Here is a 26,743-nt window from a genome sequence, read left to right as displayed (position 1 = left end):
GAAGAGCAGCCACTATTTTTTTTATTATTTGATAAATTTATGTGCTCAAAAGTGAATAGAAAACTCTCTCTTATAGTAAAGGGGTCTTGAAGGCTTCGAAAGCTATTGAACGCACTTCCAAGGTGGTTACCAAGCCATCCGAGTATACTAGTAATGAGGAAGCAGATAGCCTTACCAAAAAAGAGCACCGACTCTATAATTTGGACCAGAGCCCTACTGTAGCCTTATGAGATGTAACATCAACAATGAACGAATGACCACATCAGGTGATAAAGCTGAAATAGGTGACCAGAAAGAACATTAAACTGCTGGTCGGTTTTCTGACAGGTCAAATACCAACTTCAGACGATAGACAACTGCAGATTCTGCGAGAAAGTCATAGAGACGGCAGTATTCTACTCATTGCAGCAAAAAGCTCGAAGGAGTAGTGCTAACATATTAGGAAGTGGGACAAAAAACCCAAGAAAAATAGAACCTTTTAGATACAGCCCAAAATATCTTCTAAGTATAGATGCAGAACGGTTGGAAAGCCAAAACGACTTCCCAAATGATCTATGGCCGTCATGTTCATATACAAGTTTGAAACTTATTTTGACGAGTCAATCTGCTAGTTTACAGTTTCTCCGTCATGAACAACGCATTAGGTTTTGTCTCAAGCTTAAAAAATGCATAAAAAGTCTGCGAAACGTTGAAATCTGTCTATATTGATGACAATAACTTAAAAGACAGTTCGGGAGGTAATTAGACCTGAAAAACAGATGAAAATTTGCAAAATTGCGGGAGGAAAAAATACTTGAAAAATTGGCCAACGATTTAATTTGATTGTGTTGTTGATTCACGAGTTTTTGGGAGTAAAAAGTCTTTCTACATTCCCTTACTTACCAGATTTAGCACCATACGATTTCTAGTATAATTAGAAGGGTTATTATAGAGCCGATTCGAGAGAAGTCTTTTATAAATGCTTCAACTCATGGATTCATCGCTGGGATAAGTGCATTCATAACAAAGTGCAGTAATTTGGAGTAAAATTACTTAAATTCTATCTCAACTTTATACTTTGTTTTTAAACGGTTCACAGTATTTTTTTCACACCTCTTAACATCATGATTGTCTAGATGATAAAGTGAAATAGTCACTTAGAAAAAGGTAATTCAAAACAAAATGTGAAGTAAACCGAATTTTCTATTTACGAAAGTTTATAATCAGCTTTGAGGCTGTAAGGGATCGCAAACGAGCAACCGATACGACCCTCAAAGTGGCCGTGGGGCGGCGAAATGCGAGTTACCTCGCCTTCGTCTAGATGTTCGCTTCTTGCTTTTATATTAAACAAGGATTTTCTTTTTTTCGAATTAGAGAAATTTTTTTTTATAAATTCTAATAGTTTCATATGCGCAAGAATCGAAGTGGATATTTTTTATTCTTCTAAATTTTGCGCCCAAATATATTCCTAAAAGAATTGCAGCGGATACGTAGATAATCATAGATCTACAGCTAATGTTTTTCCATGTTCTTTCCCTTTTTTTATATTTGTATCTCTTTGATAAATGAATGTGTAAAAGTGGTGAAAAATTTCATTGGCTTTACTACCGTTATTGTTAACAATAATAAAAATTATTCCTTTAACGTTGGAGCCTTGAAGGGATGTCTCAAGAGGAAGTCGCTATACAATTGAATGTGTTGGACTTGGATTCGGCATGCCATGGAGATGTGATCTACACATACGGAAGAAGACGCAGCTCGTGCTCAAGATCGTTTAGTAGTCCTGACTGCAATCAGAAACAGTAGCTTCTTTAGGCAAGCTACTGGAAGGTTTATTTCTCTAATACATCAGGAAATGATTGTCTGCACGAGATCCGAGAGCGTGAAGACACGCTAAAAACCCAAAGTTGACGGATGAACTGCGTACCTGCAGATATGAAACTTACTAGACTGGAGGCATTACGTCTTCTTCAACGAATCAAGATTTCCTTTATATACATGCGTTTGATGGGTGAATATTGTTATGGAGAGAAAGAGGGCCACCACTAGTATTTATAGAAGGTTTTTGTGTCCGATTATCGTACCATTTGCTGGTGGAGTAGGTGACAGATTTGTTTTTATTGAAGATAATGAACGACACCACCGTACGAGAATTCTAAACTAACGTATTGGAATGGATTGGCCAACGTGTTCACCAGACATGAATTGCATTGGGCACGTTGAGGTTGAGGTTACAGCCTCTCCAAACCTCACAACTGGCTAATGAGTTGTAAGTAATTTGGAAAGCTGTACTGTCACATTTAATTGATAATTTAATAACGACTCTTCCAAGCAGAGTTCCAAACAGAGCGACAGTATTAAGAGTAGCCAGGATCGGTCCTAGAAAGTATTAAATTGTTAGAGAGAGAGATTCGTTGGTTAAAGTTTGCTAGGATAAGGAGGATTTTTGAAAGGAGGACGATTGTTGGAGTAGGCCCTGATATAGGAATGGCTCCTCTGCAGGGCTGGGATTGTGGTGGTTTCGTTGGGTTGTGTTCACCTAACTATTTCTGAAGGAAGATTTTGGCCAGATGAAAATGGAGCTTGGAAGCAAAAACGGGTCTCCTCGATTTGTTTTTTTTTTATTTTTGAGGTATTTCATATATCTTTTTTTGTTTTTTGAAAATTTTGTGTTTTTTTGTTTATTATAAATAAAAGGGGGCGGGCGCATACAACTGCGGCTGCATTATTCCATATCGTCGGCCATTTGTCTGGAGAATCGGTTCATCAGGTTGCAGGGAAATCGTAGAAAACCTGCAACACCGACGATAGACGAGGAGTGTGTAGGGTGAGTGTGAGAGGTCGGGTGATATCACCAAAAAAGGGCATTCCTCCCAAAGGTACTTTTTTGATAAATGAGAAGTGGGGATGGCATTCATTATTATGGTTGCCAGGATTTCGATTAGGATTTTGGTGCCTGCAGAGAGGTCGAATGGAGTTTGGGGTTTTTCCAGGGTGACTGGGGCAGTTTCCTTGGGGACTTTTGTGGTTTCCATCCTCTTTAGACAACGGGGATGGTAAGCGGGATGAGAACCACCGCAAGTTGTGCATGTAGGGGAGTTTGATTTTGGGCATTTCTCTGGTTTGTGGTGAGATGCACTACAATAAGGACAGATCGGTTTGGCCTTGCAAATATCAGCGAAGTGGCCGATAGAGGAGCAGCGGATGCAGTACTTAGGAGCTGCGGAAATAGAGTTGGAGTTTGAGGCCTCGCAGTAGTGCAAAAGCCCGTGAAAACTGATGCCTTTGGTGAGGACGTGGTGGTAGGCTGTTTTAGAGTCTGTTATTATCCGAAACATTGATGTTAGTTTATTGGTTGACCTGATCCTCCAGGATTTGAGAACGGGAAATTTTAGCGGGAAGAGGATTCCAGAAAATTCCTCGTCCTACATTCTTGCAGATCAGTGAAAAGGTGGTTTTTATGGTTTTAGATGGGGATCGTTGGACACGTTGAGAGATGACGACAACGACAACGGATTTTCCTCGCCAACGTTTCGGAATGAAACGTGGAAGGAGCTTTTAGGAGGGCGGTACCGTTGGGATTTGCTTTGAGGAAGCTCATTTGATCTCTCAAAAGCTCTTGCGTGTTGAGGATATTCCCTCTGGGAAGTGTATTTTTGAGGAAGATTCCTCAAATTGAGGTTTTGGAGTGAGGGTTGTGAGGAGAATGTATGGGGTTGTTGTTGGAGGGTTCTAGGAAGCTGGGTTTTGGTGTTTGAGGTTTTTGGGGTTTAGGGGTATTTTGGATGAGACGATTGGGATTTTGGGGAGGTTGAGTGGGTTGGGGTTTCTAGGGAGGAATATTTCTATTCCTATTAAATTGTTTATATTGCAAAATTTTTATTATTGCTTCCAATTTTTATCAAATATTGATTATTTTCATTAGAAATGCATTTATTCGAGTGTCAATAAGATTAATGAATCAAGTAAGTGTTCAACATTGACTTGTATTTATTTAAAATAGTCAGTTTAACATTCATTTGATATGTTTAGCAGTATAGAATATTGCAAATACTTTTTCTGGAATATAAATTTTTAGATGGGTTCTTCGGAATAGTTTTAATTCTGGTGGTACTACAAAAATTTAATTATTCAATTTGCACGAAAACGAAAATAACTTTGAATTCTGATTTGACACGACTACTATAAGGAGAATTTTATGCAACATATAAATCCATCAAAGCGTACAAAATTATATAACAGTTAGTTTTATAATAAATTAGCGGAACGTATACATAACGATTATAATAGTTCTACTACAAAAGATACGGTACTGGAAATAAAAGTTTCAGAATCTCTTGGAAATATACAGTATTCGGGAAATGTTTTACAGGAATATGAATGTGAAATATTCAACTTAATTAATTACAATCACTTCACTTCATCAAAATATCTATTTTTGTGGATCTGAAGCTAGCGCCGCAGCTTGCATAAACAGCTCGACACAACAATGTCCGTTTCCAATGCTTACTTTGTTTATTAAATAATCATAAAAAGAGAGAGAGTTTTAATATTTGAAGTATAGTCCATGAAGTATTCTATGTTTTTTCATCCAACATTCAGCAAGCTCTTTGAGACCTTGGTAAAATCATTTTTTTTGGAATTAGATGCAAAAAATTGTCGAACTGTATTTTCAACACCTCTTTGGGAAATCTGACGGTGCAAGTCCGGACAAAATGCTGGATTTGATAGGGAGTTCAATACCACCAAGTTATTCAATCTTATTCCGTGTCACTTTCGCAGTTTATTTTTTCGGAATGATTTCGAAGTATACTAAAGGTCGATTCATATATATCAGTCCGTGTCCGTTCCGTCTTATGAAGTTTCCGGACAGAAAAAAAAAACAGTGTAAATCATTATGAGACTGTTTATACATTGGCGTTTCCCGGTCGGGGCCCGTCAGTGCCCGGACAGAAATTCATCCGAACCGATATTTTCGCTGGGGGCACTGCTGGTGCTCGGGCTTGACACTGACCGCACGGACTTGTATAAACGCGAATCTAGTCAGCTGTGGTTTTCTTTGTCATACGTGCATATAAACAAATAAGAAAATTTTCCTTTTAGTTGCCGTTAAATTCTTTACTAAACTTATGGATGACGAGGAATTAATCGAAAGTACCCGGTAATTTATGATACAGGACCTGCAAACTATTTGGACACCAAACATAAATTGCAAATCTGGAACAAAATAGGAGAAATAACGCCAAATACAGCGAGATCTTCTATCCAAGCTGCCATAGCTAAATTCTCAGTCCCAGTCGCTGATCACACACGCTTTGAGACACTGCTACAACTCGGTCACTCGGACAGGGCACTGTTACATATAAATCGACCTTTAATCTTCATAAATTCATCAGACACGGACCAAGACTTTCCGATTATTGCGACGGCTTATGGTAATTGACCTTTGTTTATCCACTGATTTTCCATGTTCGAGTTGTTGTGATAAATAGATTTTTCGTTGCAAATCGTCCAATAAAACGTTCAACTTTCCACAAGACAAAGAGATTTTCGGCGTTTAATTTGTGTGGCACTATTCGACAACTTCTGTAGTTCTCACTTAATGATTTTCAATGGCGAGTTATGATATTTTTTGTCCAAAGGAGACCGACAATCGGTATGAGTGCTGGTACTAGGTTAGTTTTCTCTTGTAACCTCCATATCCCGTGGACGACTTGGACGGGAACCATCACCAACCATCCAATCTCCACTATTAAAACTGTGTTTCTTCAATTTTATATATTTTCCTTGCGGTCTCCGCTGCTTTTGTTCCCAATAATGTCTTAACAATACACGAAGTTCATAATTGAACGTCGATAAGACCGTCTAAAATCTCTCTTAGGATATCATCTCAAAAAAACATCAAATTAAAGTCACATTTGGTATTCACCGAATCTATCACTTAGTGACTTTTTCTTGTTCACCACAGTGAAATAAAAAATGCGCGGACAGCGATTCTAGTGATCTCAAGAAGCTTTCGAAGACTTATAGAAACACTATAATATCAGCTTTAAAATGGAAAGACTTTCCATTATTGGTTTGAGCGTATGCAAAAATTTATAGACCTTAAGAACGAATTCTTCGAAAAGCAATTAAACACTTTTTTTCTAGCTTGTTCGTTACTGTTTCCCTTTTTGTAAACACTTAAAAGGCAATTATCGTATAAACTACAAGATATAGTTACTCGTTATTCATGTAGCGATAAAAGTAACAGTTCCAAAGTATTTCTTCGTATTAATTAAATTTCAAAAATAAGAGTTATTCACAAAACAAACTAAAGCCGCGTTTACACCGGAGTTAATAACACAAGTTTTTAACATTTTTGTTATTAACTGATGTTAATAACAAAAGTCATTAACATATGTTAATAACATTTTCTTTTGGCTGCTAGTTTTGTTATCAACAAAAGTTAAAAACTCCGCCATTACCAACGCTCATGCACAGCCAGCAGTTCTAGGTGAGACAATGGTGCGAGAGGATGACGTGGTTCTCGCTGCAGCTGCGTGCGTTGTTTTGGCTACCGCTGCTCAAAGGAGACGTAGGAGATACTGGGTGAAACCGTCCCTCAGAGCAAGGACTGTGTACAGTGGGAGTGATATGTTGAATGATCTGCAAGAAGACGATCGTGACCCTCTTTCAGGCGAGCTAAGGTGCGACGGAAGCATCAAGAATTTCCTCCGCATAACCAGCTGTGATGTTGAGTGGTTGATCGGACAATTGGGGCACAGAATTGGGAAAAAGGACACCAACTACAGAAAAGCCATTCCAGTGAAAGAAAGACTTGCGGCGAGGGGGTTGCGGGGAAGAGAGGAACCTGTTGTTAACAAAAGTTAACGCGCTAAAAGAGGTTTAAAACATAACACATTTCCTTTGATCTTTACCGACTCTGGATGGATAACATAAACCTTGTTAATAACATGGAATTTTCTGTTGAAAACACGAGTTATTAACTTTTGTTAAGAGAAATTTTTTGGCGATTCAGCTAAGTTAATAACTTTTTGTTAAAAACTCGTGTTATTAACTCCGGTGTAAACGCGGCTTTATATTATGAATAATTCCGAATATTTCTCCACAAGTCAGTGAATTAGAAAGTTTTTATGTAACGATAACATAGCTGACTAATTTCATTTTTGTTTCTTATTACAATTATCCAAGTCTACTTTGGTCATATTTTAATTTGTTGCTCTCCAATTGCAAGGTTAAATGACGATATTTAGACCAGCAGCGAGTCATCTTTGGATGCAACCGACACAAGACAGAGTAATATGGAAAACAGTGTCCAAGAGTGGAAACATAAATGCTGATAAAGAAGAAAATTGTATAGCTTAGAGCTGCATTACCGCTTTTTTATGGTGTTTGAGCAAAACTATTGGAATGATAAACTAGCAGAAGACGTTGACAACAATTATAAACCATTATATTGAAACGAATGGTTTCTATTTCATTTCAGTTTTTTATGTTATCGTTAGATGGTTGATAGGTTTTTAATGATTATTTCACTTACCTCTATCAAGACTCCTATCGAATTGGCTGTCAACTTTGGCCCGCAATGCATCTAAATCGAAAGGCGATGCTATGCCGTGATCTACACTCCTGCTTTTACTCCTGAAACAGGATAAAACAATAAATTATATGAACAAAATTGAAAAAAAAAAAAAAAACAAAATAACGAGTACGTGGCTATACAAATTTGTTCTGCGAAAGATTTTAAGTAACTATATATGCAATATATGATTATCTCAAGGACTGTTACTATAGCCTACAAAGTAGTAAAAAATCTAGAAGGACTGACGTCCAAATGGTCAGGTATGACTTTTACATTACGAATCTTAAAACTAATCATAAGACATTGATCTCGAAGAAGCAAGAATCTGCTGCAGTTGATTCGGAGCCAGAATATATTCCATCTTAGGAAAGCGATAGTAGTAAGTTAAAGGATACCATTCGAAAAGAAAATAGCGAATAGGACGAGCAAGATAGTGACCAGGAACATAAAATATTAGAGTCAGAGGAGAACGGAGAAAAAAATTATGAAACAGAAAAATCTCTATGGGGACCAAATGGTGGTAAACAAAAACAACTGCGGTTCACTGGAAATGAGGGTCCACAAATCAATTTATATTTTGAAATGATGTCTTGTGGTACACTTCAGATGTTTTTAAACGAAAAATTGTTCAACTGATTGTGTAGAGACAAACCAACATGCAGAAAGTTTTATTAGAAGTGAGTAATTTAAAGAAAAATAAAGAGGTATAACAATTTGGATGTGTGTGTGGAAACAATCAAAACTCGCAATACGAGGACGGTCCCAGAAGCACCTGACCCAAAAGTTTTCTCCCTTTTCAGTCCATTGTTTTGAAGGTCCTTTGGTTTCGAGTGCGAAGTGATAGACCCATGTTTCACCCATGCTTATGGAACGGCGCAAAAATTTGGGTTTATTTTTGTGAAATATTGTCAAACACTGGATGAAACATCTTCACAACGCCGTTTTGGGTACATCCAGTACCGATTTGGGGATTTTCTTCAACATTTCCGGAGTCGTCACTTCATTTGGTCGACCACTGCGATGCAGATCTTCGGAGTCGTTTGAACTCTGCTACCCAATATTTTATTATTGATAACGAAGGTGCAGTCTCACCCAGAGAAGAATCTAGTTCAGTTTTTATATTGGTTGGGCTAAGGCCTTCCAAATAAAAGTATGTTTACAAATTCACTGAAATCGTTCACGATTGATGGCTCCCAAAGAAATATTAAACAACGTGGCGTCTTTAAACTTGAAACATGTTATGTAGATGGTGTACTTTCTAATACAGTGATATTTTTCAAGCAACTACCGCCATCTCTAGGTTTGAGCAGGTACCTCTGCGATTATCCTCGTATAACTATGTCTAGCAAAAGGTTCGAAATGGTACCGAAAAGTATCTTTGGGGTTAATTACTGGTACTGCCATTGTAAATGCTCATGTTATATACAGGGAAGCGACAAATAAAAATATTTCCATAACAAAGTTTAGAGAGCAAATTCGTAGGCTTTTCATTTTTCAAAGTAATATAGAAGGATAAACAGTAAGAGAAGAAGAAAAAGAAAGAATTGTACCAAATGTTATAATTTAACAAAAAAAAAACTTTAATCGGGATGAAACCAGACAAAAATAAGTGGAAAAAAATGATTGACATGGCTTTATTAACATAACGCCGTGTCAGTCACTAATCTTAAATAATATACGTGGCAGTGTAAGTGTTAAATCATTTATGAGTGAAAATATCAGATATTTAAGTAATTTCACCATTTTCAATATTTGTTACCCCTGCATTTGTTAGTTTGAAACAAGGTCTTAAGCATTATCCAAGAAAAGCTGTTACGCCCCAGATGAAATGGATTTTTAAAATTTATTGAATACGTACCTCATACCAGGGTAACCTTCCTTGTTTGTGACCCTTCCGACATCTTGAGATGCCCTCCGCGACCTGTGATTTAAGCAGAAAACCAATAATGAGGCGAAATAAAAAATAATCATGCAAATTAAATAAAAATCGTGCAGTAATGATAAATAATGATAGTAATGATTAAAAAAAAAAAAAGAAAAAGGAAGTTTTCATAAAATTGTTTGTAATTTTTAAATTAAGGTACAGCTTGACCTTAACAGGAATCACTAGCGGAGTGTGAGACAATTGAACCGCTTTATGCATAACATGACCATTAATTAATAATGAGATATTGTCGCCATTATGAATTACATGACAAGACCATATGTAAATCACTCAAAGAGTTTACCAATACATAACGCGACAACAACGGTCAATCTACACTCTCCCACTGAAAAAATTGCGTTAGGCAAGGTTATTATGGAACATCCTTTTAAAACACTACAGTGGTAACATAAAGGTATCAACATAGATAGGGAAAGGCTACATCACCTAAGGTTTGCAGATGACATTGTCCTCATAACTGATGAATTAGGCGAGGCAAAAAACATGATACAAGATTTGCAAATCGCAACAAGGAAAGTTGGTCTAAAAATAAATTTCAATAAAACCAGGATGATGACAAATTTAGTTCGTAGGCAGCCACTAAATGTGGTCAGCAAAGATATTCAGATGGTGGGTCTTGACGACACTAGGATGGGCTTCGTTTGGTAAATTGCGAGATGTGTTCAAAGCAAATGTACCAATCGGTCTTAAGAAAAAAGCCTTTAACCAATGCGTCCTCCCAGTCCTGACTTATGGACTAAGACCAATACTTAACTTGCAAATTACACAGTTAAAGATATCATAGACCATATACAAAAATGACGGTGGACAGGACATGTTGCAAGGATCCAAAATAACCGATGGACAAAAAGAATTCTAGATTGGAAACCGAGAACAGACAGACGAAGTCCTGGAAGATCCCCTACGAGATGGACTGACGATTTTAAAAGAATAAGGACAAATTGGGTAGCGACCGCTCAGAGCAGAGAAAACTGGAAGCATTCGTCCAGCAGTGGACGAGATAAGGCTGAATGATGATGATGATGATGAACCAACTCAAAACGTGTTGTTATACGAGTGCTATTTGAGTTGTCTCGTGACGGTCCTTAAAATCAACTGGTATACCAGAAAACATCGAAGCTATGCGTAAACTGATATTGAACATTTGCAGTTCTTATTCCCGCAGATCAAGGATGAATTACGAGGTCAACGTTTTGCTACACCTGAAGAATCGGTTGATGTGATTACATGGTTTGAAGGTACGTCAATCGGAATGGAAAAAATGGAATTGATCTTAATGGAGTAAAGTCATAAAGCAATTATTTGTCTTTTTCAAAACTTACGTATCAACAGATATCAATTGATATTCTTAGCAGTTCATTAGGTTGTAAGGTCGCCAAAAATAATGCAAAGAAAATCATTCATTAATGATGAAACAAAAATGTAGAGGGGTGAGTTATAATATTTTGGAGACTTAAGTATTTTATGAGAACTTAATAGAAAATGCAGATATAGAAGATGATTTGTGAAGATTCAATGTTTAATTTGAAATTTAGTTTTGGTTCTTGTCATTTTTTAAATAATTTTCATTGAAAACGAAATGAATAAAATATTATGAATATTTTAGTGAAGTGTGAACGGCATTTGGTCATATTATACATAAATTAGATATTAACATAATGTATGTTTGAATTGATATTGAATATGAACGTTTTTTAAGTACTTGCGATTTATAAGATTAGCGCAAACCAGAACGGCGTTGGCGTGACAGTGCTGTGAAAGTGATGGTGGAGGTGAACGTGATAGTGTATAGACCGCAAATATAATTAAAATACATTCACAATACAATACATATAGGTCTTTCCAATGACTTTATTACAAGTGATAACTACCCACTATAAGTCTCCATCTATAGTCGTTTTCTATGAATACGGGTCATTCACGGGAATCGGATGTTTTTGAAGTGGGTTGTACACGGGCGCTCATGGTGGGAGAGGCACGTGACTGGTATCTAAAGTTTCATTTGTTCGTAGCATTTACATTTCAGTCATTGAGATGGAGCCGTGGACGCTAGACCAACGCTTGTACGCTTATGACAGTTTTGTTCGAAATGACGAATCCGAAACTGCTGTTCAGCGCGATTTCCATCGTCAGTTTAATATTCATCGTAACGGAAGTGTCCCTTCTCGTAACACAATATTGCGATGGGTAAACAACCTTCGAACAAGCGGATCGGTATTGAAGAAAAACCCACGGGGTCCCCAACGAACTGCTAGCATTCAGGAGTAAGTAACATTGAACGAGTAAGGGAAGCCTTTGTCAGAAGCCCTCGCTGCTCTATTCAGAGGCATTCAGCAGCACTTCTAATGAGCACAAGTACGATAAGACGAATTCTGGACGTATTGGGCAGAAAGAAACCCACATCAGCTTCACGAGAGACCACTTCATAGCCCAAAGGCGACGTCTGGTGTGCTGCAAAGAATTGAGGCAAGTTTCCGTCAAAGGCTCGTTGTAGAATTGCCAAGCCTTGTACTTGCCAGTTGTCTAAACCTAGTAAGATAAACTGAAGAAGATAACTTCGTTCTTGTCTTAATCAGTATAAGTTGAGTGAGTCCATTCACCAGCAGACGACGGCAGTTTTAACACCTGCAGATTTCTAGAACTGGTGGAGCAATTGTGCGGAGCTACAGGGTAAATGTATCGCTTTCTGTGTATACAAGGTTTAAAACAAATGCTCGTTGTAGAATTGTCAAGCCTTGTACTTGCCAGTTGTCTAAACCTAGTAAGATAAACTGAAGAAGATAACTTCGTTCTTGTCTTAATCAATATGAGTTGAGTGAGTCCATTCACCAGCAGACTACGGCAGTTTTAACACCTGCAGATTTCTAGAACTGGTGGAGCAATTGTGCGGAGCTACAGGGTAAATGTATCGCTTTCTGTGTATACAAGGTTTAAAACAAATGCTCGTTGTAGAATTGTCAAGCCTTGTACTTGCCAGTTGTCTAAACCTAGTAAGATAAACTGAAGAAGATAACTTCGTTCTTGTCTTAATCAATATGAGTTGAGTGAGTCCATTCACCAGCAGACTACGGCAGTTTTAACACCTGCAGATTTCTAGAACTGGTGGAGCAATTGTGCGGAGCTACAGGGTAAATGTATCGCTTTCTGTGTATACAAGGTTTAAAACAAATGCTCGTTGTAGAATTGTCAAGCCTTGTACTTGCCAGTTGTCTAAACCTAGTAAGATAAACTGAAGAAGATAACTTCGTTCTTGTCTTAATCAATATGAGTTGAGTGAGTCCATTCACCAGCAGACTACGGCAGTTTTAACACCTGCAGATTTCTAGAACTGGTGGAGCAATTGTGCGGAGCTACAGGGTAAATGTATCGCTTTCTGTGTATACAAGGTTTAAACCGAATGCTTGTTATAGAATTGTCAAGCCTTGTACTTGCAAGTTGTCTAAACCTAGTAAGATAAACCGAAGGAGATAACTTGGTTCTTGAAACGTGCGTCTTAAAGTGTATGAATAATAATGGTAAATATGAACAATTCGTTTGAGTATTGCAGCTGTTAGTTTAACAGACATTGAAAACCCCATATGAATGAATTGATATTCATGCAGCGATAGCATTTGAAAAATAAATGTCGATATATATTGTGTTTATATTTTTTAACTGTTTTTTTGGTAGTTGCATCGTATGCTAGATATTTATCTTTAAAATTATGCATAGTCTAGTAAAATAAAAATGAAATATTTCAAAAAAGGCACAGTAGATTGTGAAAATAATAATAATGATGCTACAACAATGTATATCTTGGAACCCGAGGCTATGCTCTGGTTTGCGCGAGCCCCTAATGAAATTATTTACAAACAATTTTTGAAACTTCGGCTGGCTGCGTAATCTGTAAAATACAAAGTTGGAAAATAAACGTTTGATGTTTGTTTATACATATTATGAAAACCCAATTTATTAAATCTTTATCTAATTAATATTAAAGAACATAAGCATGCTTCGATAATATCGGATTGCAATTATTATTATTCGTAATAAATTATTCAAATTAACCAAATCAACGTGATATATACAGGATGTTTTTGGAAAATGATAATTACTTTTACCGCAATGTCTATATATTCATATTGATTTCAAAGTTTTTAGTTGTTAAGTACAAAAATATCCATTTCCAAACGACAAAGGACTACTATACACTCATTCTAGAATTGAATCCTTGTTCGGAAGCATCTTTTTCTACAGCTTGCTTTCCTTTTAGTACTTTTTCTCCATTTTTCTCTTCTTCATATTCGAACATCGATTCACAAAGTTACAACATCTTTCAGTTTATACTTTTTGCCCGTTTTCATCTATTTTTGAGGTTTTAACTGTCTTATATCTACATTTAAGTGGCTCATACCATTTTTAAACAGAAAATGGTTATCTACCACCAAAAGGGTCACCTCAGAAGTTGGAGATAATTATATGGAACTGATATCAAATACGAATGTAAAAATAAACCTGAAAAGAACCTAGTAAGAATTATCGATTCATTTTAGTCAGCTGGTCTTTAGCTTTAGAAGTTTTCATGGAAGAAAACTTGTTGAAGTAGGTAAGAATAATAGTCCGGGTTGCTGGGCATATAGGAATCAAAGAGACTAATGCTTTAGCCAGGAAAGAAGCCCGGTGATAGTAAATAACGATAAAATCGGAAAATTCTGGAGGTGCTTTTCCGAAACATTATTTTTGAGCTTAGATAACGTTAGATTCAAAGCGTATTTGAACCAGTTTTAGCCGATACTAGTTGAGATTAGGTCTGACGAGTGAATATTATGTGGGTAGAAGGACGAAACCAGATCATCTAGTTCTACAATGTCTAGCCAGTGCAAGTTTACTTCGAGTAAATGACCTGTAAAATCTACAGTACTGGAAAGCGAAATGGGATTGTGGAAATTTGGTATGAATCATGGATTGGCTACCGTTTAAACCCGATATTCATATTTCGAATGTCTAAGATACACAAGGCGTAGATTTTTCTGCACTTTGTATTATTTTTGCAAATTGATTAGTATAAAATAAAATAATCGTCATTAGATTTCTATGTTGTGTAAAAATATACCCATATATGATATAATTACGTCATTATGGAAATTTTGCATGTTTGTTTAAACTATTTTTATCTCGCTGCGCTCCGGATACCATTAAATTTACAATAATTACTAGAAAAACAATTATTATTCACAATTTTTCTTTATAAATGATTAACCTATGACATATAAACAAATCTTATCAATTTTCTTTTCAATAATATTTGCTTAAATGCATCCACAACTTGAAGAATAAAATGTATTTATCATATCTTTTTCATTATTATTTATAAGTAGTACTGAAACAAAGATACATACCATGGAAATAATATTTAGAAATTATCCGATTCGGTTATTGTCACATGGAAAGCCGTTTTAAAATATTATTTGGTAATTTGGTAAATAATGAAACAATCCATTTTCAATACATCTTTCTAAACATATATTTAATAAGAAACAAAATTTGAATTGTTTTATTCATAAATATAAATATAAATCATAAAACAAGTACGCAAACTAAGAGGATACAAAATGGGAAATAAAAATCCTGTGCTATGCAGACGATGCGGTACTGTTGGCGGAGAACGAGGACGAACTGCAAAGGCTACTGTACCAATTTAACAAGACACCGATCAGATGTAAGCCTTTGGTGGATAACAAAATAATACACCAGGAAATGAAATTTAAATATCTGGGAATCGAAATATCTGGACACGGGGACGTGGAGACGGAAGTAAGAAACCAAGCTACAAGAGCCTCAAGAGCAGCAGCGTACCTAAATGACACAATCTGGCGAAATAAATAAATTCGAACTGAAGCAAAAGCCCGCATATACAAGACCGCAATCAGACCTATATTATCCTATGCAGCAGAGACCCGACCTGAGACCTCTAAAACGAAACGGATATTGGAGACTACAGAAATGAAAATAGTTCGAAGATTAGCAGGAAGAACACTAATGGATAGAGAAAGGAGTGAAAACATAAGACGAACATACGGGATAGATAACATCAAGGACTGGGTACTGGATAGAAAGATAAAATGGAATGAACACATTGACCGCATGACGGAAGAACGAATTGTGAAAATATCAAGGGACAAATCACCAGCAGGACAAAGAAGCCTTGGAAGACCTAGGAAAAGATGGAGTGACAACCTCCCAGGTGACTCTGAGCAGAGGCAATGACGTGAAGAAAATCTTCAATTGTGCATAATTTTGCTTAATGCGTTGTATCATATGATTGCGAATTTTTTGAAAAATTCCACGTCGAAGTTGTTGCTCATTTCCAGCTTCCCAACCCTTATCATACACTTTACCACTTAATATAGCTTAAAACTCTTTAATAGGGCGAGACTGGGAAACATTTGGATACAAATTGTATATCGTATCTATTATTTTGGAAGACATCTCCCTGTATTAATATGTTTATCCAACGCTACACCCTTCACATGTCCGATATAAGATCGTGAAATGCCTGCCTCGGATATGGATCGCAAATTTCTTCTTGGATTTATATTTCGCGTCATTGGGATAACTTTCTGTCATGCGTGTTAAATCCTCCATTGCTTTTAATTTCTAAATGTGACAGGGTGAAACTCTGTTCTGTAAAGTGAAGTCATCTTAATGTACGTCAGAATTCTTCAGAACTGATCTTCAGTATATTTCGGACATTTCTGCCTTTTCACTCTTTATTTCTCGATCGATAGCCAAATTATCAAATGGGAAACCCGATATAAGCAATTCAACCTTCGAGTTGATGTTCCTAATGGGAATGACTGGGAATTAGTCAAAGCCATAAGCCGTCGACTTTTCGGAAGGTTTAAACATTCACTTATTGTTTTATAAATGGTCGAAAGCGGGATATTCTGCTTTCTAATTACACTCACAGGTCAGTTTTCGACAACCGTCCAATTGAACTGTATATACTTTTTTGGATATCTAACTTGTACGCCATTTACAAACTTTGACAAAAATTGAAATGTCATAAGAAAATTGAAACATTATAAAATTCTATGGCAACTAAGATTCAAAGTTATTTAGAATTAAATTGAAGACAACTAATTTTTCAGTAAACTTTTGTTGATTTATGACCGCCTACTAACTATTCCATTTTCGAAAATCGTGAAGTGACCTCATGCTCCTTTCATCAGAACATAAACCTTCAACCGAATAATTACAGCAAAAGGCTAATTACAACAAATTGGTTAAAACTAATGTTAATCGGTGGGGATTTTCGGTTCGATTTCTTAACAACGGGAAATGAATTTTTCAAACATTGTCTCGAATCCATGTATTACTATTTTTTTGTACCACAATCATTAAAAAAATATCTACTTTCTGATTCCTATTTTTCAGGGCCGGATTAAGATTTATAAGGCCCGGGGCTAAAATAATGACGGGGCCCCCTTAAGGAATTCGGAAACCCGGAAAAATTCACAAAATAATATCAATACGTTAGATATGTGGTATCAACACATCAAAAAATACAGAATGATTTCCAAATGATGGACCTGGGGCCCGGGGCTATAGCCCCCCCAAGCTCCTAGCTTAATCCGACCCTGCTATTTTTAGAAAATTGTCATAGTTTTCTGATCTTTAGAACATTAAAATATCTTCGGGCCAACCAATGACGGTTGACCATATTCGTTGTATTAAAACATCAAAACTACTTTGAAATAAATTATTTATTAAATAATGAAATAAATAGTGAAATATTCGACGATTATACTGAACGGACGACAGAATATTAAGACATATATATGTTCACAGACCGCTCTTAAATACTGAAAAATCCTATTGTATAAAAAGTTATAATTATCTATAAGTATAGTCGTTAGAGTCAAAATAAATTACGTAATTCGATACCTTAATGAACTCAAGTATCCAAGGGACACTCGGAATCAATCATCTATGATGTGGGTCCCCTTTAAGATCGTGTACCACAAATCTTAATGAATATAATAAACATTGAATTGAAATTCTTCACAGTTACATTAATATAAAACAGAAATTTGGTAAACTGAGAGGATAAGTTAATGGAGGGTAAAAATACGGAGCGTTATTGTATCCTTCTACTAAATAACTAAAAGGTTCCAATGTTTCGCACCGGGGGTGGGTTAAATTACACACAAGAGATTGTATCTATGTCTGGGTTACATTTGTGCAATGTTTGTTAATTTAAATAATTTTAAATGGGAAATTATTATGTCAAAACATTCGAAATTGACTCGAAAATCAAATAAATTAGATGCTTCGTCATTTTCTCGGCCAGTAGTCGTCCATTAACTGTATGGTCTAAATTTTGATTCTATGATTCATCACCTGACATTATCTGACTAAAATATGCTTTCCATACGTAGATCTATGACATGTAAATAGATTCGTATATATAAAATGTTGAACTAATCTTCGGAATCAAACTTTTATCTATTTTGTTTTCTTAGTTGTAGCACTAGATTGAGGACAATGTGAGAAGTGTTATAAACCTACGGCTCTACTTGGAGAATTTTGATGAAAGAGTGAAAGTAGCCGAAAAATAAATGACAGGGGGCATTGGAAAAAGGAAGAGGTCAATTATTGGAAATAGCCTATCGAATTGGTACTAAATTTAAATGTTTATGTTTCGAAATGTTCTTGATTTTAGGTCTCTTATGTTTCAAATTCGATCTATCTTTTAAAAATTATTGAAAAACTAATTTTGAAACAGAACAGACCTAAAATCAAAAACATAAACGAATTGGTACTTATAGCTAATCATGTGAGAAGTATGAACAGGAACTTTGGAATACATAAGATTTGAGATAAATAAAAAGGTAACGAAGACAATGATCATAAGTAACCAAAAAAAGGACATGAAATGTACTTAGATGGAACAAAACGAAACTAGAAGAGCCTCAAATACTTATAATCAAAAATCGATGATAAAATAATGGATAGAACACAGGCAATAAGAAGTCTATTGGAAATGATCAAAAATACGTATCAAGCTTGCTGCTATTCAGTTGATCTAATTTTTAACAATAAAAAAATAGGACGAACGAGACGAAAGACACGCTTATCATTCACAAACGAATTCGTGATGACTTCATGGCCGATACAGGTCGCTCGAAAGTTTGTAAGCGAAGATTTGATGGTAAAGAAAACTTCGAACGAATCAGTCTCTTATCTCGAAATGTGTAGTTGAACCTGATGGTTGTTCTTTATTCAATTCTAGGTTCTTCGTATCAATTATAATTTGTCCTATCATCATTTGAATTTTCTCTTCAACCATTTGAGTTTTATTTAAAACAAAGACCAAGTTTAAAAATAACATTTCGAGTTTTCGTGGTGATATTTTGGTTGATATAATTACTGATAAACTTATAACTTTTATTAATTATTATTATTATTTCCTCTCAATGTTAATTTACACCTAATTAGGTCTTGTCGTTATTTTGCAAAATATAATTGCCTCGTAAATTAATCGTTATCTATATACAATTATTTGTTCATCACGTGTCCAAAGTGTCAGGTATGTATAATGAGGTTGTTGAACCGTGTTATAAAAAGTATGACTTACATAAATGAACAATCCGTATCGATTCTTTGGTTTACATACCGGAAATAAACCACGTTAATAGATACCAAATAACGGAGGAACCCCAGAGGTTAATTTACGATACACTAGAGTGTCGTAGGGACGTACAAGATTCTCAACTTTGGTTGATATCTTATAAAAAAGGTCATAAATGAAAAATTGATTTTTTTCTTTATCAGCATTGCGAAGAAAAATCAGTCGGACGGGACTAGATCAGGGTTATATGGTGGGTGTTCAAGTCAATTTCGTGACAGTAGCCTTGGAAAGCGAAGTAGTGTGGACTGAAACATTGTCATGGAGCCGCGCCTTTTTAAGTTTTTTATACGTAACTACCTTAGTAAGTCTTTTATTCGGCGCCACAAATAAAAATCTAAGTAAGTTATGTCTGCAGATCTGGGTGGCTGAATAGATAAACTTTCACGTGCTATCAAGGTATATTTGATCTAAAAAATGCCGAACATATATGTAATAATGTGCCGGGCAACCATTATGTACGACTTTGACACGAAGAATGACTAAGGGTATGTCTTCAAGCCCAAAAAATGTTTGATCCACAGGGAAATATGAGCAGAAATGGCTTGGGCGTCGAAGTGATCTTATCAAAGTCGAAGTCTCATAAAAAAAATTGCCCAATTAGTTGTCTCGGGCACCACACATTTACAGACCAACTACCCTGATGTTGGATCTTCTGCATCCAACGGGGATTCGTTTCGGACTAGTATTATGGTAATTTACTCTACCATTTATTGAAACCTTTTACTTCTACTCATTTTCCAAGGAAATCAAAATTTGTGACGTTATTATGTTTGACGTTTTATTTTAAACAAATTGTGATGTATCTTCGGGGTAACCAATGATAGTTGGCCATATTCTGCGTATTAAAACATTAAAGCTACTTTGTAATTATGCAAGAACATAATCAATTAAACTTGGTTTCAATAATCCGACTACCGTATTCGACGGATTCCAAAACTATTAAGAACCTCGTATCTGTTTACAAACCGCTTTAAAAACCAAAATCCGTCGTTAGAGTCAAATCAATATAATATAAAAGTAAGTAATTTGATACGTTAATCGAGCTTCAAGTGTTTAAGGGACACTTGGAATCGCTTAACTATACGGATTGTATTTAATTGCTAAAGAAAACCTTCGCAGTCCTAAAATATTGTAGAGCCGTCATTTTTTTGGTGCTTTTCGTTTACTCTGTCTTATTAAGACAGTTGCGTTAAGGAATTATATAAAAAAGGCGTGGCAAAATCAGCCGAGGCTTGTGCTTGCTTCATGACAACGCTTCAGTCCATAATGCTTCGCTTTCCAAGTACACGAATGTGGCCGATAAGTTAGACTTTCTGAAATTTGTGTTGAATGAAAATATATTGAAAAATAATCATATTTTTTTTTTTTAGTTTATGACCTTTCTATCTATGCTAGGCTAAGATCCCATGGACCGCGCCATGTATACATATTTATTCATAATAAGAAGATTAATAGTACATAGAAAGTAGAAGTACAAGTCTAATGAAAAATTGAACTTTCTTTTAAAATGTTATATTAGTTTATTTAGTGAAAAATTTTTTTGAAAATTTAGTACATTCTGTATAACTTTTGATAACTACAAAATGAACGGGAAGTCAAATTATAGTGAAACACCTAGTATAAATAAAATAATGAAAAAATGATTTTACTTCTTATTTTCGTGGTCCGGATATTATAAAGTCCTTTGTACGAAATTCCGAAATATTTATTTTCAAAAGCTCAGTATTATCATTTTAATCATCAACTTCAGTTCCAAGTTTATTTTTCTTTAAATACAGACTGAATATACTATATTTATATACAAGTAAATATTCTCTAGTTAATTAGCTGTTGCTCCTGTGATATTTTTTTTAAATTATATAGTTTCAAGTAGTCGCTTGCAGCAACGAAATGACCAGTTCTTGAAAAAATTGCTTCATTAGACATCGCCTGGCGATCTTACCTGTAATTAAAACTGATTGTTTTGAGCAAATTAATGCATGCGACAACGCATTGGGGTCAATGTTAGTACAATTTCGTAATAAAAAAATGCGATGGGTCTAATTAAGAAATTGACAGTTTATTTCGTCATACTAATTCAAATTGACTATCTATAAGTAATTTTACGAGTAATAACTTTTTATCAGTGTCGTGAAAGAGAAAACTGTTTGAACTGTTCTTAAATTAATTTAAGAATCGTTATTTAAAGGATGACTACAATGGATTGGTGGGGAAAGTTGATTTACATAGTTTTGAGTTTATCATATGCATGTGAACCATATTGTATTGTACATTTTATGGCATCTTCTTCAGTTCATTATTTTACATTACATTATAATAGTTTTAGTTCAAATTTAATTCGAAATAGGGATTATTAATAATTTCCCTCCGCCAAATCCTATGTCTTGCACCTCCACCATACTTTTGATTATTTTTTCAAGGCACAACTGGAGGGTTAGAATGATTTATTGAAATTTCATAAATCGAAAGTATTCCAAGAGTTTCTTGCTGCTTGATTCGTAGCTTTGAGATTTGTTGATTTCTAATTCGATCAATAGTTTCTTGAAAACTCATAAATCGAAAGCATCTCAATAGTTTCTTGCTGCTTGATTTGCAGTTCTGAAAACATCCCAAGAGTTTCTTGTTGCTTGATTTGCAGTTCTGAAAACATTCCAAGAGTTTCTTGCTGCTTGACTTGCAGTTCTGAGATTTGTTGATTCGCAACTCGATCAATAGTTTCTTGAAAACTCATAAATCGAAAACATCCCAAGAGTTTCTTGCTGCTTGATTTGCAGTTCTGAAAACATCCCAAGAGTTTCTTGTTGCTTGATTTGCAGTTCTGAAAACATTCCAAGAGTTTCTTGCTGCTTGACTTGCAGTTCTGAGATTTGTTGATTCGCAACTCGACAATAGTTTCTTGAAAACTCATAAATCGAAAACATCTCAATAGTTTCTTGCTGCTTGACTTGCAGTTCTGAGATTTGTTGATTCGCAACTCGATCAATAGTTTCTTGAAAACTCATAAATCGAAAACATCCCAAGAGTTTCTTGCTGCTTGATTTGCAGTTCTGAAAACATCCCAAGAGTTTCTTGTTGCTTGATTTGCAGTTCTGAAAACATTCCAAGAGTTTCTTGCTGCTTGACTTGCAGTTCTGAGATTTGTTGATTCGCAACTCGACAATAGTTTCTTGAAAACTCATAAATCGAAAACATCTCAATAGTTTCTTGCTGCTTGACTTGCAGTTCTGAGATTTGTTGATTCGCAACTCGATCAATAGTTTCTTGAAAACTCATAAATCGAAAACATCCCAAGAGTTTCTTGCTGCTTGATTTGCAGTTCTGAAATTTGTTGATGCTCAACTCGATCATTAATTCTTTGCAATCTCATAAATGGAAAACCATCTAATAATTTAATTCTGCTTGATTTGCAGTTCTGAGATTTGTTGATTCTCAATGGAAGCATCCGATTACTTTCTTGCTGCTGGGATTGTAGCTTTAAGTTTTGTTACTTCTCAATTCGGTCAATAGTTTTTTAAAATCTAATGAATCAAAAACATTCCAATAGTTTCTTGCTGCTTGATTAGTAGTTCTGAGATTTGTTAGTGCTCAATTCGATCAATAATTCATTGCAATCTCATAAATCGAAAGCTTTCGAATAATTTCTTGTTTTTCTTATTTTTTACTAATTCGCCATGGGTGTGGTGGATACACTGGAATATTACTTGAAATTGAAGTACCTCCTCAACAATCAATTAAAAATTTATGACCCACATAATATTGAACGGCCGGTTATTTACCACAGCATTTTTCAAGTTTTTCAATTATCTTCAAACGGCCTCTAGCTTCCTCACCAGTTCAGTTGGTGTCAAGATGTGACCTTGTGATTAATTATTAGAGAAACGTTCTTTTTTTCTTTTCCGAAAGTACTTCACTTATAGCAAGACAACAACAAGTTATGATGATAAATTGTTTTTGAAATTACGAACGAGTGTAATTCAGAACTGGTTATGATTTATTGCATCTTGTTCACAAACAATGAGTTAATGAAGATGTGAGGATATTTCGAACGATATTATAAGTGAAACTGAATTTTAATTATCGATTAATCAATAAGGAATCATATTACTGTGTATGTATTTCAAATCCTGAAAAAGCTTGTAGATTTCTGAGATTTTTCCGTAACTTAGTGAACTAGATCATCAGTGTAACAGCCTCCTTCTCTTCACTTAATATATTTCGTTTCATAAGTTCTTCCAATGTCTTTCAACCACCTTAAATAAATAAATTGTGCAGAGGAAACTAATCGGTAGGCCCCCAAAACGCTGGTACGATAGCTGGACATCGGCGTCACAAGAGGGCAGATGACAGACCTGACAGGACCTCGTCCTACTACAAGAAGAAGAAGAAGAAGAAACTAATACTATAAGGTATATTATGTGTATGTATGTATATATGGACTGAAAGGATCTATTGTCTTGCTGCGTTACTGGAGAACCCAGCTGATCTATAAATTCCACTCCTTTTAAAAAGTCTAGAATGTGGGATGGATTAAATTACCAGAAATCTTCGTCTTCTATTTCATATGCACCCAGGAGGTGTAGTACTCTGGAGTTCGTTAATGTTTCACACTTCGAGAGAATGTGGATTGAGGTTTCTGCACGCAGCATTATCTAGCTTCTTCAGCTATCCATTGAGGCGACAATGCCCCGATAAGATTCCTGTTAGTATTCGTAGATTGTTCTTACTTAGGTTATTACATTCAGCAGATCTATTCTGGTTATAGTTTCCCAGGAGAGTCTTTGTCAGTCTTAGCCTTTGTAGGTTGTCCCAATAATTGATTTTGTTCCTATCTATCTTCTTTCCTAGTCATATTGAATTAATCGAAGATTGCTTTAAGGTTGAAGATAATAATTCGTCTTATTATACAAAAAAGTAAGAACTGTAGTATTTGAAATGAAAATAAGTTTATTATCGACAACATTTTTCATTTTCGTTATAATTTTTTTACCAAATTATCTCTATTATACAAATTTATTATTTCCTCAAGCTTTTCCGCAGAACCAAACGTATATTTTTAAAATCTAATGATCTATTTATTTGGGAAAATAAAATACAAAATCTTCCTAACAATTATTTCATTTGTAAGGCAGTGGCTGCAATTGTAAACGATTGTACATTCGAGAAGTATTTTTTTGAAATCAAGGACAAATAAATGATCCTTTATATAAAACCTGTTGTTGTCGAGGTAATTCCAATCAGCCACAAATGCAAAATATCTCTTTTATTTATCTGACATCGGCTTGTTTTGTGCATAAAGATTCATCCTTCAAAAAATTTAGTAATAAAATTGCTCAACACTAATATTTTGATTTGATCATCAATCATCTTGCTTATAATATTGATTAAAAATGTTGATAAATTAACAATAGAATTGATATTATATAGAAAAATGAAAAACAGGTTTTGTAGTTACTTGAAATACAAATTGAAAGAAATCCTAATGTATTAAGAAAAATTAAGAAAATTGACAACATTGTTCTAATAACATAGAATGCTCAATATAAACCATTATAATAATTTGTACTTGATAAGGACTGTGAGATAAAATTATTAAATTATTGAATGTGTCCAATTATTTGAAGTGGATAAAAATTAACGTCAAAGCTCGATCTACATGCTCCTCAAGGAAAATCGTACAAATTTATGAATCTATTACATCGTAATCGTTTTTTGAAACTTATACAAAATTCTGAAAGTATGAAATCATTTAAAGTAGATAAAAGTTTTGTGAAGATTCATTTACATACCACCCTATTGACCTTGGAAGGATAATCGTAAAATTTTTTCAAATTATTGGTCCTTGATAAGTTTACGCAATTTTGAATCTATCTAACTATCTGAAATGAATAAAAATTGAATCTAAAGATTCATTTATATACTCCCCTGGTGACCTTGGAGGGATAATCGTAGAAATTTATGAAATTATTGTATCGTATAAATAATTTTGATTGCCTATGATCATTTAAACATTCTTTAGTGATCCTGGCAAGGATAATCGTACAAATTCATGAAATTATTATGTCATAATCATTTCTTGACAAGTGTACGGAATTTGGAAGGGATATGACTTGTTAAAAAGGATGAAAATTGAGTCTGTAGATTCATTTAGATGATCCCCTGGTGATACTGGCAAGGATAATTGTACTGCAATCGATTATCAATAAATGTGCAAACTTCCAAATTAATTTGAGGTTTTCTTACACATAGACATATACATGTATATAAACTGAGCAAGTTTCCTAGTGAACCTTGTAAGAATAATGGTAAAAATTTATGAAATTATCGTATGGTTATAGATTCTCGAAACGTTTCACAAAATTTCAAATGAATTCGAGGTTTTCGTGTAGGAGAAATTCGATTCAAGATTTCATGTTTTTTTTACAGATTTTCCAAACCGTATAAAGTTATATCGGAAATTAATACTTTTCATAAAAGAATAAATTCGTCAATATTTGGATAGTTGATTTTTCTATTATTGTTGCTTTCGTTTTAAAACGATTATACACATTTATCGAATGTAGGTAATGACGTAAGTTTCTCCCACAATATTCGAAAGTAGCAATTAAACTAAAACACTGTTAGACGTTCACATTCTTAAAAGAACGGCTTTTGGTAATATCGTAATGGTTTATGGTATAATTGTTACGTTAGTTGTGATCGGATGTCCACATCACTTCCTTTCTAACATATTTATTTATAAGTAAAAAGTATTTGTTGATCGACGAAATCCGATCGAGTTTTCTCTTGGGTAAGGGTGAGGATATTGGAATTTGTTGTCCTTCACGACGAAAGTAGGTGGATAAATATCCTGAACATGTTCTGTCTTTCAACCTAAGTTGAAGAAAGTATGCACGTTTTCAGAAGATATTCAGAATACGTTCGGAATGTGTTCAAATTATATCTACCGCAAACAAAGCTAATGGACGATAAGTTTTACGGACAGAACCATTATTTTGATAATTTGCAAGAATTCCTTTGATATAAGTCCATCCATAATGAAATGTTAAACCAAACGAAATAAAAACAACTATCAGATGTTGAATGGTTTGTCAAATAAAGCAGTATTGCCAACTTAAAATTGTGAACCTCTTAAAAAACTGTACTGTTACTTGTGTTACTGTATCTTGTAGACAACCATGAAAAAATAGAAAAAGAGATGCTTTATTGTCAAAAAATTGATTGAATTTGTAGACAAAAGCTTTTATAAACTAAAAACAATCATAAAATGAAAATACAAATAAAATAAAACTTCAATAGACGATATAATTTCAGTTGGCAAATGATTGTGCATTTTTTTTGCATTGTAAAATATTGAGCCCTTAACTATTTATGAACTGAACTGAACATTTTTTCTTCGCAGTAACAGTAATACTTCGATGAAATGGCACTTGAAAGTCAAATAGTGTGAAATAGATTCTATTATTAGGATATTTTCGTAACATTCTAACAGTTATGTTATTTAATAAGTTTTGAATAAGCAGTTAATTGAAATTCAAGTTTTCGGCTTTCACTTACATAATTA

The 26,743-nt window shown here is 34.7% G+C and overlaps 1 protein-coding gene across 26 annotated transcripts in view; it reads right to left on the bottom strand.

The window, feature by feature from the left end:
* LOC130900174 (TLD domain-containing protein 2) overlaps window positions 1-26,743 on the bottom strand; it is a 200,327-nt gene that overhangs the window by 84,719 nt on the left and 88,865 nt on the right. For 15 of the 26 annotated variants that reach the window (XM_057810608.1, XM_057810591.1, XM_057810587.1 and 12 more), the window contains 2 exons: window positions 9,423-9,485; window positions 7,523-7,623 (listed from right to left, as the gene is read on the bottom strand). In XM_057810608.1, the coding sequence (XP_057666591.1) occupies window positions 7,523-7,623; window positions 9,423-9,485 (164 nt within the window). The remainder of the gene's footprint in view (window positions 1-7,522; window positions 7,624-9,422; window positions 9,486-26,743) is intronic. The other 11 variants (XM_057810596.1, XM_057810599.1, XM_057810589.1 and 8 more) reach the window with 1 other exon arrangement.

Source organism: Diorhabda carinulata, chromosome 12 (genome assembly GCF_026250575.1).
Source record: "Diorhabda carinulata isolate Delta chromosome 12, icDioCari1.1, whole genome shotgun sequence".
NCBI lineage: Eukaryota > Metazoa > Arthropoda > Insecta > Coleoptera > Chrysomelidae > Diorhabda > Diorhabda carinulata.
The sequence above is the reverse complement of the archived record's forward strand: the minus strand, read 5'-3'. Positions and strand labels throughout refer to the sequence as shown.